Source organism: Narcine bancroftii, chromosome 8, assembly GCF_036971445.1.
Source record: "Narcine bancroftii isolate sNarBan1 chromosome 8, sNarBan1.hap1, whole genome shotgun sequence".
NCBI lineage: Eukaryota > Metazoa > Chordata > Chondrichthyes > Torpediniformes > Narcinidae > Narcine > Narcine bancroftii.
The window spans coordinates 9,350,775-9,364,408 of NC_091476.1; the positions used below are offsets into that span (position 1 = coordinate 9,350,775).

Consider the following 13,634-nt stretch of genomic DNA (forward strand, 5'->3'; position numbering starts at 1 on the left):
ATTGAGAACAAAGAACATTTATTACTACAACAATGCAAAGTTGGGTGCTTCCCCTTACCCTGGGAATACACATATACACTGGGGCTCACCCAACTTTTATACAGTTGATTTCAGTATAGGAATACCCTCCCCCTTACATTCTTCTGCCTCCTGCTGGAGAGGTTTGGCATTAGGCAATCCTGCCTGCCTACGTGCAATTTCAGTATACTTGGAGGACCAGGGGGGGGTATCCTGTCGGTGTCCCTTCATGTTATTGTCCTTATTCACACCTTCCTGATTCTCAGGGCTACAGTCTCTTGATATGCAGAGTTGACTCATTCTATCTAGGGTTGGCTAATTTCATATGTATAAATCTGTGTATGGTTAGCTAATTAGAAATGTATGACTTGGTACTTCTGTCCAGGGCTAGGAGACCCTTACTGATCCAGACTACCTCAACTTCCTACATTCTATTGTACCTTACCATTCCTTATCTTAGTCTTATGGTCTTGTCACAAAGACTAGAAGATTCTTATGTTAATCGTGCTGACTCTGCTTTCCTGCATCCTAAGCCCCAAGCTTATCTTGTTTGTACTGGTTACAGCCATTAACTGATGAACTTTAGTTTTTTCCATGTTCATAATTTTAGATCAATTTTCCCATCTCTCACATAATGATGGTTTCTTTCAAGGCCTTGTGAAGAAAATCCATTTATCTGATACAAAGGAAGTTAAGATAGGTCAAATTCTTGATGCTATTTGATATGTTGACCCATGAAAGTTCTTTATTAAAGAATGGTAGAAGTCCAAGCACACTGCTGCTGCGTGGCTGATGTAAATAAGTTGTTAGATAGCTCGATTGTTTTTAATCGTTTATGGCACTTGAGTATCACGGGCAAGACCAGTGTCTATTGTTCTTCACTTGTCCTTGGGAAGATGGTGAAGCCATGCGGCTGTCATAAAATTCATGTTTTTTTTTCTGTGAGCTAGGCACTAGGTTTCAACCTTGGTAAAAGCTTATTGAAAGATGCAGATTTTGCCACAACTAATTCTTTCTTTCTTCTTATTTCCAGCTAACAAGAAAAAAGAAAAAGAACGCCCAGAGATCTCTCTTCCTTCAGATTTTGAGCATACAATTCATGTAGGATTTGATGCAGTTACAGGGGAATTCACAGTGAGTAAGCTCTTGTATTATTGATCTTGTAATAGCATTTGATGATAGACAATGTGTAATGATTTCAAACATTTTGAAGTGTTTCTACATCTTTTCAGCTTGGATTTCTACATGTATGATCAAATTAGCAGTACATTAGCCCATTAATCAAGCAGCTCCCCCTGCAATTCTAAAATAATTTCTTAATTTCTGCTTGGTTTTCCGTGAAGGCATGCTAGAACTACAAGTTCAAGACTCGGGGTAGTGTACAGAAATGAACACCGAGGTGGAGTGACATTTCTTCAGAGTTGTGACTTTTTGAAGTTCCTCTATTCCATGGACAGATCGTGCACAATCTTCAAGCTAGATTAATAAGGCCGTTGTGTATGGAAGTGAAGATTTTAGGAAAGTAATCAGCCATGGGTTCATCAAATAGCAAAGCATTGGGGCCACGACATTCCTGTTTCACCCCACAGTGATATTGAAGTTCAGTCTTTAGGCCCCGGCGATCACTCTCTGTTGAACCAGTCGATAGTTGTCGCAGCTGTGCAGACAGACAATACTGTCAATTGCTGGATTCTGGGGTGTGTTCTCTGGTCACACACTCATGCAGGAATTTGCATATCTGTTTTGGCCAAGGGGATACGGTTTTTGGCTCCACTTGAGATCTTCCATAGCAAGTTAGTTTGCTGCCATTGATACCTTTGTTTCCACACTGCGGAATAAGTGTAGAGGTGAGGTAACAGAGGACTGCTAGCAGTCACGGGCTGGTAATGAAGTAAACATTAGGGGAAAATTAGCAGTGGGGAAACAATTGGCATTTACAGTGATTTATTCAATTTAACATTAAATTAGGTATTTGTGTATTTTCCATTAATATAACATTGCTTATAAATTTCAATAATGATTGTTAACAAAATGAGAATATACTGTAATACCATTAATTGGATTGTTGGGCACAAGAATAACTTTGCTGCCTTTCCTTGTAAAAGCAAGCACTTTCTTTCTCTTGCTGAAATTCCAGCTGCTTCCAGTACACAGTGATGCTCATTGATTCCTCTTTCTTTAGAGTCTTGAAGTTGTACAGCCCTTCCGCCAACTCGTCCAAGCTGCTCAAGTTGCCTACTTGAGCTAGTCCTGCTTGCCTGTCTTTCTACACCTTTTCTATCCTGTCCTCGTATCCCACCTAAATGTCTTTTAAAAGTTCTTATTGCATCCATCCTCTGACAGGTTATTCCATGTGCTTTTTAAAAAAAAATGTCCTTCAGGTCACCTTCAAATTTTTCTCCGCTCACCTTAAATTTATGCCCTCTAGCTTTAAACTCTCTTATCCAAGGAAAAAGAGTATGACTGTCCAGCATATTGTTTCCCCTCATAATTTAGTATAACTCCCATAAGGTCACCCCTCAGCCTCCTATGTTTAATGGAAAAAAAACCTCAGTCAAGTTCAACGCTCCTTAAAACTAAAGCCTTTCAGGCCCAGTAAAAAAAATTTTTCAGCACCCTTTCCTGTTCAATGAGGTCTTTACTCCAGCTGGGCTCCCAGAACTGAAGTCTAACCAACTCTTCTACAGTTATAACCGTTGGACCTGTCCATAGGACCCTGACTGATGAAGGCAAGCTTTGTGCCTTTTCACCACCTGGTCGATCTGTGTCACCAATTTGAGGGAACTGTGTGCTTATACGCCAAGATCTCTCTGTTTTACAACATAGTGTAAGTCCTGCTTTGACTTCCCAAAAATGCCACCCCTTGCAAGTTAATTCCATGTGCCACTTCTTAGTCTGCCTTCCCAGTTGATCTAGTCCCTGCTGTAATCCTAGATGGTATTCTTCACTCTCCACCATTTTGGTTTCATCTGCAAACTCACTAACCAGATAAAGTTAAGGAGAAGCAGGTGAGGCCATTGGAGTTTCTGGAATTAAAGGTAGGACAGAAAATTAGGAAAAGGATAAAAATGTAAATGCTGGCAACATGGAGAAAAATGTGCAAAGGGTGGTGAATAATAAACTGAAGGAGTGGTTTCGTACACTGCACGTGTTTATATACAAGGTAGACTACCTTGCCTCGTCAATCCTTGAGCTTGCCTCCTCGAAAGAGTGGATTAGATGCTTGGAATACAATTTCACATGTACAAAGCTTTGCAGACTATTCCTAATCGGACCTTGCCTTTCAAAATGTAGATAAATCCTGTCTCTCAGAATCTCCTCTCCTCCAGTACTTTTCCTCATCGCCGACATTGTTTTCCAGTCTGTAGCTCTCTGAATTGTCCTTGCAGCCCTTGAGTACAGGAGCTATATTTGCCATTGTTCTATCTTCTCAGACCTCACCTGTGGCTGGTGATGCAAATACCTCTGCCAGGGCCCCTGAAATTTCTCCCTGAGCTTCCTGAAGTAGATGGGTCACCTGTACATTGGAGGAGCAACACCTCGTATTCCAGCTGGGACGCTCTCCAACTGGATGGCATTAATATCAGTTTCTGCAAGATCACTCCCCGTTCTCCTGCTCTTCCCCATCTCTTTGTCTCCTTTCCTCCAGCAAATCTGCACCCCCCTTCCTTCTCCATTAACAGAGCTGTCCCCCTCTCCTTGGTGCCCTCCCTCCTTATCCACCTACAACCTCTTGATTGTGGGACTGTGCCCCTTCCTGCCACCATTTTATTCAGATGCCTGCCTACATTTTACTCATATCTTGATGTTGATTATTTATCTTTACCTTTACTATATAAAGTTCGCTATTTGACTGACTGTTTTTTCCCCAGCATTGTATTTTTAACTTAAATAATGGTATCTGTGTTTTACCCTGATCCAAGTGGATTGGGTTGTTCTGCATCAATGTTCTAGCTGGAGCCTGCCTCTCTATATACTTCTCCCTGTCTCCTAAATGGTATCAGTGTTTTAGGAGAATTGACTGTCCATTTCTCTCCACGGATGCTGCCTGACCTGCTGAGTCGTTCCACCACCTCTTGGTTTGCTCAAGATTCTACCATCCACAGTTCTTGAGCTTCCTCCAGTGTGTGCAAGTTTACTTGTGTGCTGAGTAAATAATACTCCGTAAATAATAATGATTTCCAAATGTTGACACCTGAGTGGATTTTTTAATATAATTTTAAAACCATATAATAATGAAACCCAATATTAGATCAGAAAAGCTTTCAGTCAACTGGGATTACATTAGAATTGTTTCTCAGCACCATAAACTATGACATTATTTTTCTTTTTGATATCCAAGAAGTGGAAAGTATCTTTTTCAATTGTATAAATTTTTGTAAGGACATGCTGTATATTTTGGCATATAAGTTGAACATTTCCCACCCCCCCCCCCTTTTTTCAGCCTCATTTTAAGGGTTTTACAGTATATCCGGTGTATGTCGACCTTTCTGGATGCCTGAGCTGACCTACTGACCACCATGCAAGTCGATCCCCCAAAGATCGCGATGCCTGACATTGGCCTTTGACTGGCGCATATGTGTTCCCCCCCCCCCCCCCCAACCCCCTATCCAGTAGATTGCGCGGCTTGATCTGCTGTGCATTGGCTGGAGGTGATTACTATCACGGAGTGTCCATCGAAACCACGCAGCACACGGTGAAAGTATGAAGCGAGGTTTAAAGTGATAGAAATGGTCAAGAAAACTAACAGCTGCGCTGCTGCAAGAAAATTTGATGTGCATCAGAAGTTGGTAAGAGGCGGGAGGAAGAAAGAAGAGACTTTAAGAAAAATACCAAAAAGACAACTTTCTTTGTGGAAAGGAATCACTCGGTGACCAGAGTTGGAAAATCATGTCGCAGAATGGGTACGTGAAGATTGCTACATTGCAGCACAGTAACAAGCCCTCCTGGCCCATGAATCCATGCCGCCAAATTACACCCTATTGACCTGTAATCCCATATGTTTTGGAGGGTGGGAGGAAACGAGCACCCCGGATGAAACCCATGCAGGCATGGGGAGGATGTAGAAACTCCTTACTGACAACACATTTGGTGCTATAACAGCATTGCACTAACCATGATACGAACCTTGCCACCCAAATTATTTCATTATAGAGTTTAATGCCGATAAGTGTGAAGGGCTTCATTTTGGGAAGAATAATCAAAACAGGACGTATGCAGTGAAGGGGAGGGCATTGAGGAATGCGGAGGAACAGAAGGATCTTGGAGTAATGGTTCATTGTTCTTTGAAAGTGGATTCACATGTAGATAGAGTGGTAAAGAAGGCTTTTGGTATGCTGGCCTTTATAAATCAAAGCATAGAATATAGGAGCTGGGAGGTGATGTTGAGACTGTTCAAGGCATTGATGAGGCCAAATTTGGAATACTGTGTGCAGTTCTGGTCCCCAAATTATAGGAAGGATATCAATAAGGTAGAGAGGGTACAGAGAAGATTTACTAAAATGTTGTCTGGAATGCAGAATCTAAAGTACAAAGAAAGATTAAGTCGACTGGGTCTATATTCATTGGAGTGCAGAAGGTTGAGGGAGGATTTGATAGAGGTATTTAAAATTATGAGGGGAATAGATAGAGTAGATGTGAATAGGCTCTTCCTCTTGAGGGTAGGTTAGATTGTAATGAGGGGTCATACGTTAAGGGTTAGGGGACAAAAGTTTAGATGTAACATGAGAGGAATCTTCTTCACAGAGAGTGGTCGTGAGTGGAATGACCTTCTGGAAGAGGTGGTTGCAGCAGGGTCAATTTTGTCATTTAAGAGAAGGTTGGATAAGTGTATGGATGTGAGGGTTATGGGCAGGGAGCAGGTAGGTGGGACTAGAGGAGATCACTTAAATCTGTGCAGACTAGAAGGGCTGAGATGGTCTGTTTCCATACTGTAATTGTTATATGGTTATATTAACTGTCTTTATAAAAGGGCTTTGTAGTAAGTCTAATCTGGAATAAAGGAAGAAATTGCAGTGACTTGTAAACAATGGAAATTTGAAAAAAAACAGATGCTGGAAATCTGAAATAAAAGCAGAAAATACCAGAAACAGAAGAGGCTGCAGATGCTAGAATCTGGAGCAGAGTACAAACAGCTGGAGAAACCCAGCAAATCGAGCAACATCTATAGAGGCAAAGGGATTGTAGTAGTTTCAGGCAGTGACCCTGCATCAGGACTGAGAGCGTTGACGGGAGGATGGCCAATTTGAGGCTGAGAGTGAGGGGTAAGCTGGCGGCTGGTGGATTATATGTGAAATCATATGAGGTGAGGAATGATAGACAGATAAAAATGGGGGGCAGAGGAGGGGAAGGTAGAGACAAAAACTGGCAGGTGATGAGTGGAACCAGAGAAGGAAGAGATGAATGGCAGATAGAGTTAGATGGGGAAGGACAGTGGGAAAAGCTAGAAACATTTGACCTTGGGTCTTCAGCCTAAAGTACTCACTATGTTGTTGCCTCCGATGAGGGCTTCCATCATTGCGTGTGTGCATATCAAACTTGTTCCCAGCCTCGAGTTTAAAAATCCCATCCACAACCTCCAGCCTTTACGAATTTATTCTCTCCACCATCACAACCAATGTGATGAGTTGCCATGGACGTTCGTTCTGCAAATCCTTCTTCAATCATTTATGCTTTCTTCAAAGGGCATCCTATTAATGTGTTTTGATATCAATTTTTGTCCGATGGTGCTTTTGGAAAGCATATAGTCTTTTGTTGGTGTGTGATCTCAAATGCTTCTACCTGTAGTAATTTACATTGCTGTTCCGAATAAGTGAGTGCCCATAAAAGCTGTGGATGTTGGAGCAAAATGCAATTGTGTCTGAGGCCCATTGTGTCAGACCCAAGGAAGTGATCCCCACACACTTCACCATTGTTGAGTGTGAGGAATTTGTTGGCTCATTAGAGCATGGATCATTAGCTTTGTTGAGGTCATGTTTGGGGTGTAGATTGAAGGGCTCATAATTGGGACAAAATTGAGATACTCACAATAGGAAGTTGCGTGCCATTTGAAGAAAAAAAGAAGCTGAGGTCAGGATACTGATCAGGGATGTAGTCAGAATTGGGAGTGTGGATGGAGCACTGATTGAGGAATTAATAGACAATAGGAGCTGGAGTAGGCCCTTCGGCCCGTCGAGCCAGCACCACCATTTTACAGATCATGGCTGATCACTACCATCAGTACCCCTTTCCAGCCTTATCCCCATAACCCTTAACTCCTTTGCCCACTAGAGTCCTATCTAACTCTCTTTTGAACATAATCAGCGAATCTGCCTCTACCACCCTCTGTGGCAGAGCATTCCACAGATTCACACTTCTCTGGGTAAAAAAATATTTTCTCATCTCCGTCCTAAAGGGCCCTCCCTGTATTCTTAAACTATGCCCTCTAGTCCTCGTCTCCCCCATCATTGGGAACAAGTAATCCGACTTCACCCTGTCTATCCCCCTGATGATTTCGTATACCTCAATCATGTCCCCCCTCATCCTTCTAAACTCCATCGGATACAAGTCCAGTTTTTCTAGCCTTTCAGCATATGTCAACCCCGCCATCCCCGGAACTAACCTTGTAAATCTGCGCTGCACACCCTCTATAGCTAGTATGTCCTTCCTCAAAATTGGAGACCAGAACTGGATGCAATACTCCAGGTGGGGTCTCACCAGGGCCCTGTACAACTGCAGAAGGGCGTCTCTGTTCCTATACTCCAATCCCCTCTTTATGAAAGCCAACATGCCATTAGCCTTCTTCACAGCTTTCTGAAACTGCATGCTAGTCTTCAGTGACCGGTGAACAAGTACTCCCAGATCCATTTGCTCCTCCCCACTCCCTTTGTCAGATCATAGAAGGAAGGATCCGATCAGAGGTTTGGAGTCCTGAGCAGACTCAACTTTAATGTCGGAAAGGCAGAATTGGGGATCAGATAGGAATTTTTGGGAGAGCAGAAATGATCTTGGGGGAGGTTGAAATTAAAAACAACAAATAAAGGAACCTATCCAAGGTATGGTCAATGAGCAGCACTCCTCAGAATAACATGGGGAATTTTCTCAGGAATACCATAATGAGGCAAAAAAAACAAACTGCTGGAGGAAGTCAGTATGTTAAAGAGTACCAGTGGGAGAAAGAATGGCTGACATTTCATCAAGACCAGGACCTGACCCATCATTCCTTCTTTTTCTTCACACTGATGCTGCTCAGTTGCCGAGCTCGAGCAGATGACTTTTTCTTCATTAAGGCAGTGTTGCAGGGGAAATGACTTTAGGTCTGTATTCCTCAACTTTTCTTTTAAAAAAAATCCTTGTTTCCATTATAAACAAATTTAGAAAAGTTTACTTTGTGATTGTATTCATGCACGGTAATCCATGTCCTTCCATAAAATTCCATCCTGGTCTTTCCACAGAGCAGTAGGGAGATTTTCCAAAACAGTGGAAGGCATTTCATTCAAAGGTAAAACAGAGTGGAGTCTATCAGGCTGTTTTAGAAATGATTAGGACTTTTGCTGATCTATTTAATGAAATGGTATTGTTCCTTTGAGAAGATGAAACTATTGTGCTTGGATTTTAAAGCAAACATATTGCACTTTTAAAAATAAAATAATATCTGCTGATCAGTGTGTAACTGCTTTAAATCATTAAGGTTGCCTTGATTAGAATTCAAGAAAATGGACGAGATTGACCACTCGGCTCTTTGAATGTGTTCCACCATTCAAAAAGAATTCCTCAGCACCCTTTTTTTTTGCTTCATAACTGTATCCCTTGATTCCTTTAACACCAGCAATCTGTTGATCTCTGCTTTGAACACGGGTAATGGCTGAATGTCTGCAGTGTTCCGCGGTAGATAATTCCAAAGACTGCGGTAGGTAATTCCAAAGATGTACCCTTTGAGGAAATTTCTTAAATGCCCCCTCCCACTTTGATTTTTGTGATGGTACTCACTGGTTCAACACTCCATTGCTGAGTCAAATATCCTCCCCTATCTATCCTGTCGAGCTTATCATGTGCTTCAATGATGCACTTCTTCTTCGTCTAAACTTTGGAGAATGGAAGCCTAGCCTATTTGCGATGTGACCACCATCCAAGGAACCAATCTGGTGCTTCTTCGCTACACGCCCTCTGTAGGAACTATACCCTTCAGCAGGATCACAAGTCTTCACTGGATGCGAGTTTGTGTGTTTGTTGACCACAGAATTGAAAGGAAGATTTATGCCAGCCATTTCCTGAAAAGAGAAGAATAAAACACAAGAGTGCAAGGCAATGAGTGCGTTAACAATAAAGTGCTGCCATTTCTGTCTTCCTGGTCATTGATACGATGGTAAATGATCTCACTCCAGTCTATTTTTTTGTTACTGGCCTGCATGTCCCCTGGAAGCTGATCATGTGCCGCCTTTTGCAGATCTGCACAGTTTCCTGGAATACAGGGCACTTTTGTTCATGATGCATGGCTTTGATTAAAATCATTGTTCCCCTGTCACTGAACTACACAGGGGGACTAGAGCTGACGTCCATTGAGTTGAATATGAGAAGTGACATCTATTAGGTTATTGAAGGGTTCACAGCAGCTAAACTGATCACCCTAACATTGAGGTGGTTACTGACCTCCATCTTGTGACTATGATTAATAGCAGAAAGGCATGAAAACTGGCCTTCTGACCCTTGAATCTATGCTGCCTTTTGACTCCCCATTACTCTAATCCCCACTTTCTTATCAATTCCTAGTTGTCCACTCACTCAGGACAATTTACAGTGACCAGTTAACGTCTTTGGGAAGTGCGAGGAGGCCAGAGCATATCCACCCAGTTACAGGGAGACTATCCAAACTCCACACACACAGTACTGGGGGTCAGGTTTGAACCCAGGTACCCTTAGTAATTGACAACACCACAGAAGCAAAGTTCTGAGATCAGTGACAGAAATTAGATGTATCTGGTGTTTCCAAAGCTGAATTCCAGTTTGGAGCCAAATGCGGTTACATTTTTTTAAAAAGCATGCTTCTAGGTGAAGGTAGGAGGTGGAAGGGAAATTTGAGTTGGGCAGCTCTTGTGAGTATTTATTTTTAACTCCCTTCACAAAATATGGATAAAATTGTTCCTGGTGAAAATGTTTGTTGGAGGGAAATCTCTGCTGCCTGAAAATTGGAGTTCACCTTTGCTTTGTACAGGGACTGTTTCAGCACCAAGATACACCAGGGGGACCTGCTTTTTAATATTTTCTGGGCATGTGTGTTTGAACCCTTCTTGATTCTCCTGGTAGACTGAAGCTGGTGCAGTGTCATTCTGTTCCCCTTTTAGATGATGACTGGATGCAAGGGTTACCTTCTCAGGTATTCTCTTTCTGAAGAGGAGACGATTGGAGGCAGAGTTTCTGCCTGGTCCTTTTGGTGCAGAAAGATTCCGAAAGCAATTGATTTTTCCTTCATTTGCTGGAACTGATGATGTGTTCCTAAAAATCATCAGGCTTTCAATGCTCAAAGCCCTTCCTGACCTTGTGTTGTCCACAAAGTCAAATTATCAATGTTGCTTTTGAGGCAATGATCAGCTAATTTCCCCCCATGAATTCCAGAGCCTAGAACATTAGAGCACAGTACAGGCCCTTCGATCCTCAATGTTTTGCTGACCAAGATATTCCTACCAAAAAAAACGAAACCCTTCCTACCTCATAACCCTCTATTTTTCTTTCATCCATGTGTTTGTCTAAGAGTCTCTTAAATGCCCCTAATGTATCAGCTTCCACCACCATCCCAGGTAAGGCATTCCAGGCAGGACTGGGATCTCCATGCTCTGTTAAAGTTATTGCTTAGCATGTTTTGACAAATTGGATCTACTTTTCCAAATGACCAGTTTTTATTTTGGAGGTACTTTGAGAGAAACTTAATTCTCAATGACTAACATGTGCATAATGCAGTTAGTATTACTGAAATCGTGCAAGGTGCAGCTCCCACTGATTTTGTCAATATGTACGAATTTCACAGGAATAGAGGAGTGAGGAGCAGGGGTAGACTATCTGACCCAGTAAGTCTGCTCCTATCATTTACCAAGATCATGGCTATATCTGCCTTGGCCCCCTCCTCCCCCACGTGCAACAAGGACAGGGTCCCCTTTGACCTCACCTACCACCACAACAGCCTCTGCATCCAACATATCCTCACTATTTCTCCCACCTACTATGTGATCCCACCACCAGACACATATTCCCCTCTCCACCTTCTGCAGGGACCTCTCCTTCCATGTCTCCCTCGTCCCCTCCTCCCTTCCCACCAATCACCCCTTGTCCCCTAACCCTGTGACCGCAGCAGGTGCTCCACGTGGACCCCTCATCCTTCCTCACCATCCTATGGGGCAAGTGAAGCAACACTTGAACTTCCAGGGGTCATCTACTGCACTCAGTGCTCCTGTTGTGGTCTCCTCTACAACAGACAGGCTGAATGCAGACTGGGAGATTGCTTTGTAGCGAATCTCTAATCCATCTACCACAATAATGTGGATCACCCCATTTAATTCCCCACCCCATTCCCTTGTCAACATATCTGCCAGACTGAAACCACACGCAGATTGGAAGAACAGCACCTCATTTTCTGTCTGTGCATCCTCCACCTGGACAGCATTAACATCGACTTCTCTAGTTTCCTTTAGATCTGTCTTTCGCGCTTGCTCTTTTGCATGCACATGCGCGCTCTCTCTCTCTCTCTTTTTCCTTTCGCAGAGCCAAAAACTACCCCACCACCCAATTGATTCTCACCTTTCCTCTCTCCTGTCCCATTGTCATATCCAATAAATACCTTTTGTCTGTGTTCCTCCCACACCATTTTTTTTTCTGCCCATCTTTCGATAGAGAGATGTCTGTTTTATTTTTGCTCACACCTTGAGGAAAGGCTCAGGCCCCAAACATTGTTACCTCCTATGGACTCTGTGCGACCTGCTGAGTTCTTCCAGCATTCATGTCTTTACTATGATCAACTACCTGTCTTTTCCCCATTACCCTTTATTCCCCTACCACAAAAAAAAATTCTATCTGGGCTTACAGTATATATATATATATATAATATGGGGTGGCCTCCACTGCTTCCTTGGGCAGAGATGCCACAGATTAATTCTTCTCCTGGGAAAAGCAGTTCCTCGTTACCTCAGTCCTAAAATTACTCCTCTGAATCTTAAAATTGTCCTTTAGTTCCACCTACTATTGGAAGCAAAGTTCCTGCTTTTATCTTGTCTCCATTTTTTAATAGTTTTATAGGTTTCTATAAGATTCCTTCTCATTCTTCTGGATTCCAAGGCGTAGAGTCTCAATGACTCAACCTCTTCTCATCTCCAGAATCAACCTGGTGAACCATTGCCTCCATGGTTAGTTTATGTATTACTGCAACTGGAAGCTGTTGCTTTGGCAACCCAGCCTCTGCTTATTTCTAATTGCAGCTCCCAATGGCACAGACTTTATGAAATCGTGATGAAGCCAAGTTCTTTCTGAGTGACTCCCATTTGAATAGTTGCACAAAGGAGAATTGGGTCAAGACGTCACAGAATTTGGAGTGGGAGTGCGCTGGAGAATCTTCTGCCTGTGTCAAGCTGCTTGGTATCATACTTGTCTGTAGTTCCTCTAATGCTCCTCTGAGCTATCTCCATTCTGACAGAATACAAGGTTATTCCTTATTTTCATCAATCAATCAATACATTTAAATAAAATGTGGTCTGTGATGGAAGCAGACACAGTATCCATCTTGCGAGCTTACTGAATGATTGAAACATCTGCATGTTTCTCAGCATCTGGTGAGTTTGTTAAATGTATTTTTGATTTTTGTCCATACAGTGAGTTTCAGTTTTGTCTCTTATCTAGGGCATTCCTGAACAATGGGCAAGACTCCTTCAAACATCCAACATCACTAAACTGGAGCAAAAGAAAAACCCTCAGGCCGTCCTAGATGTCCTGAAATTCTATGATTCCAAAGAGACTGTCAATAATCAGAAATATATGAGCTTCTCCTCTGGAGGTAAGCATTTATAATCTCTCTTCTGTAAAAGCCCTCAGAATAACGTCGTATGCCAGGCTGAGATTTTGAATGTACAAATTAAAATGCCTGCAGCACCTTTAAGATTGAAAACTCAGTCATAAAATTCATTGTCAAATACAGTTTGCATGTAATTTTGATATGATTTTAATTTAACCAATCACCGTAACCTATTGAACTAAACCTAAATCAGTTTTTTTTTGGTTGAGTGACTATTGTGCCAAATGTAATCACAGTGGAAAGGCTGTGTGGTGTGGGGGTGGGGGGTGGACAAATTTAAGCCCCACACCTAAGAATCTGAAATAGTCTGCAAAACTATTGTCAACATAATGGAACATGAATGTATCCTCTGTCACACAAGCTATATACAATATATGGATGCTGATTCAGATTCAGATTTATTGACTGCAATGGAACTGGATTTCAGAAGCTGAGTAGAGAGGGCATACAATTTTAATACAAGCAATGGAGAACCAATTTCCATCCCATTAGTGGGTTTTCTCTAAAAATCTAGCAAATAATTCTGTTATTTTAAGAGCTTGTATTAAAATGTTACCTATCATAGCCAATTGCTCCAGTTACACAA

General features: G+C 42.2%; 1 protein-coding gene across 13 annotated transcripts in view; it reads left to right on the plus strand.

Annotated features, from left to right (window-relative positions):
• LOC138740343 (serine/threonine-protein kinase PAK 3) overlaps positions 1-13,634 on the plus strand; it is a 201,864-nt gene that overhangs the window by 135,075 nt on the left and 53,155 nt on the right. For all 13 annotated transcript variants that reach the window (XM_069892854.1, XM_069892851.1, XM_069892861.1 and 10 more), the window contains 2 exons: positions 1,052-1,152; positions 12,877-13,030. In XM_069892854.1, coding sequence (XP_069748955.1) covers positions 1,052-1,152; positions 12,877-13,030 — 255 coding nt within the window. The remainder of the gene's footprint in view (positions 1-1,051; positions 1,153-12,876; positions 13,031-13,634) is intronic.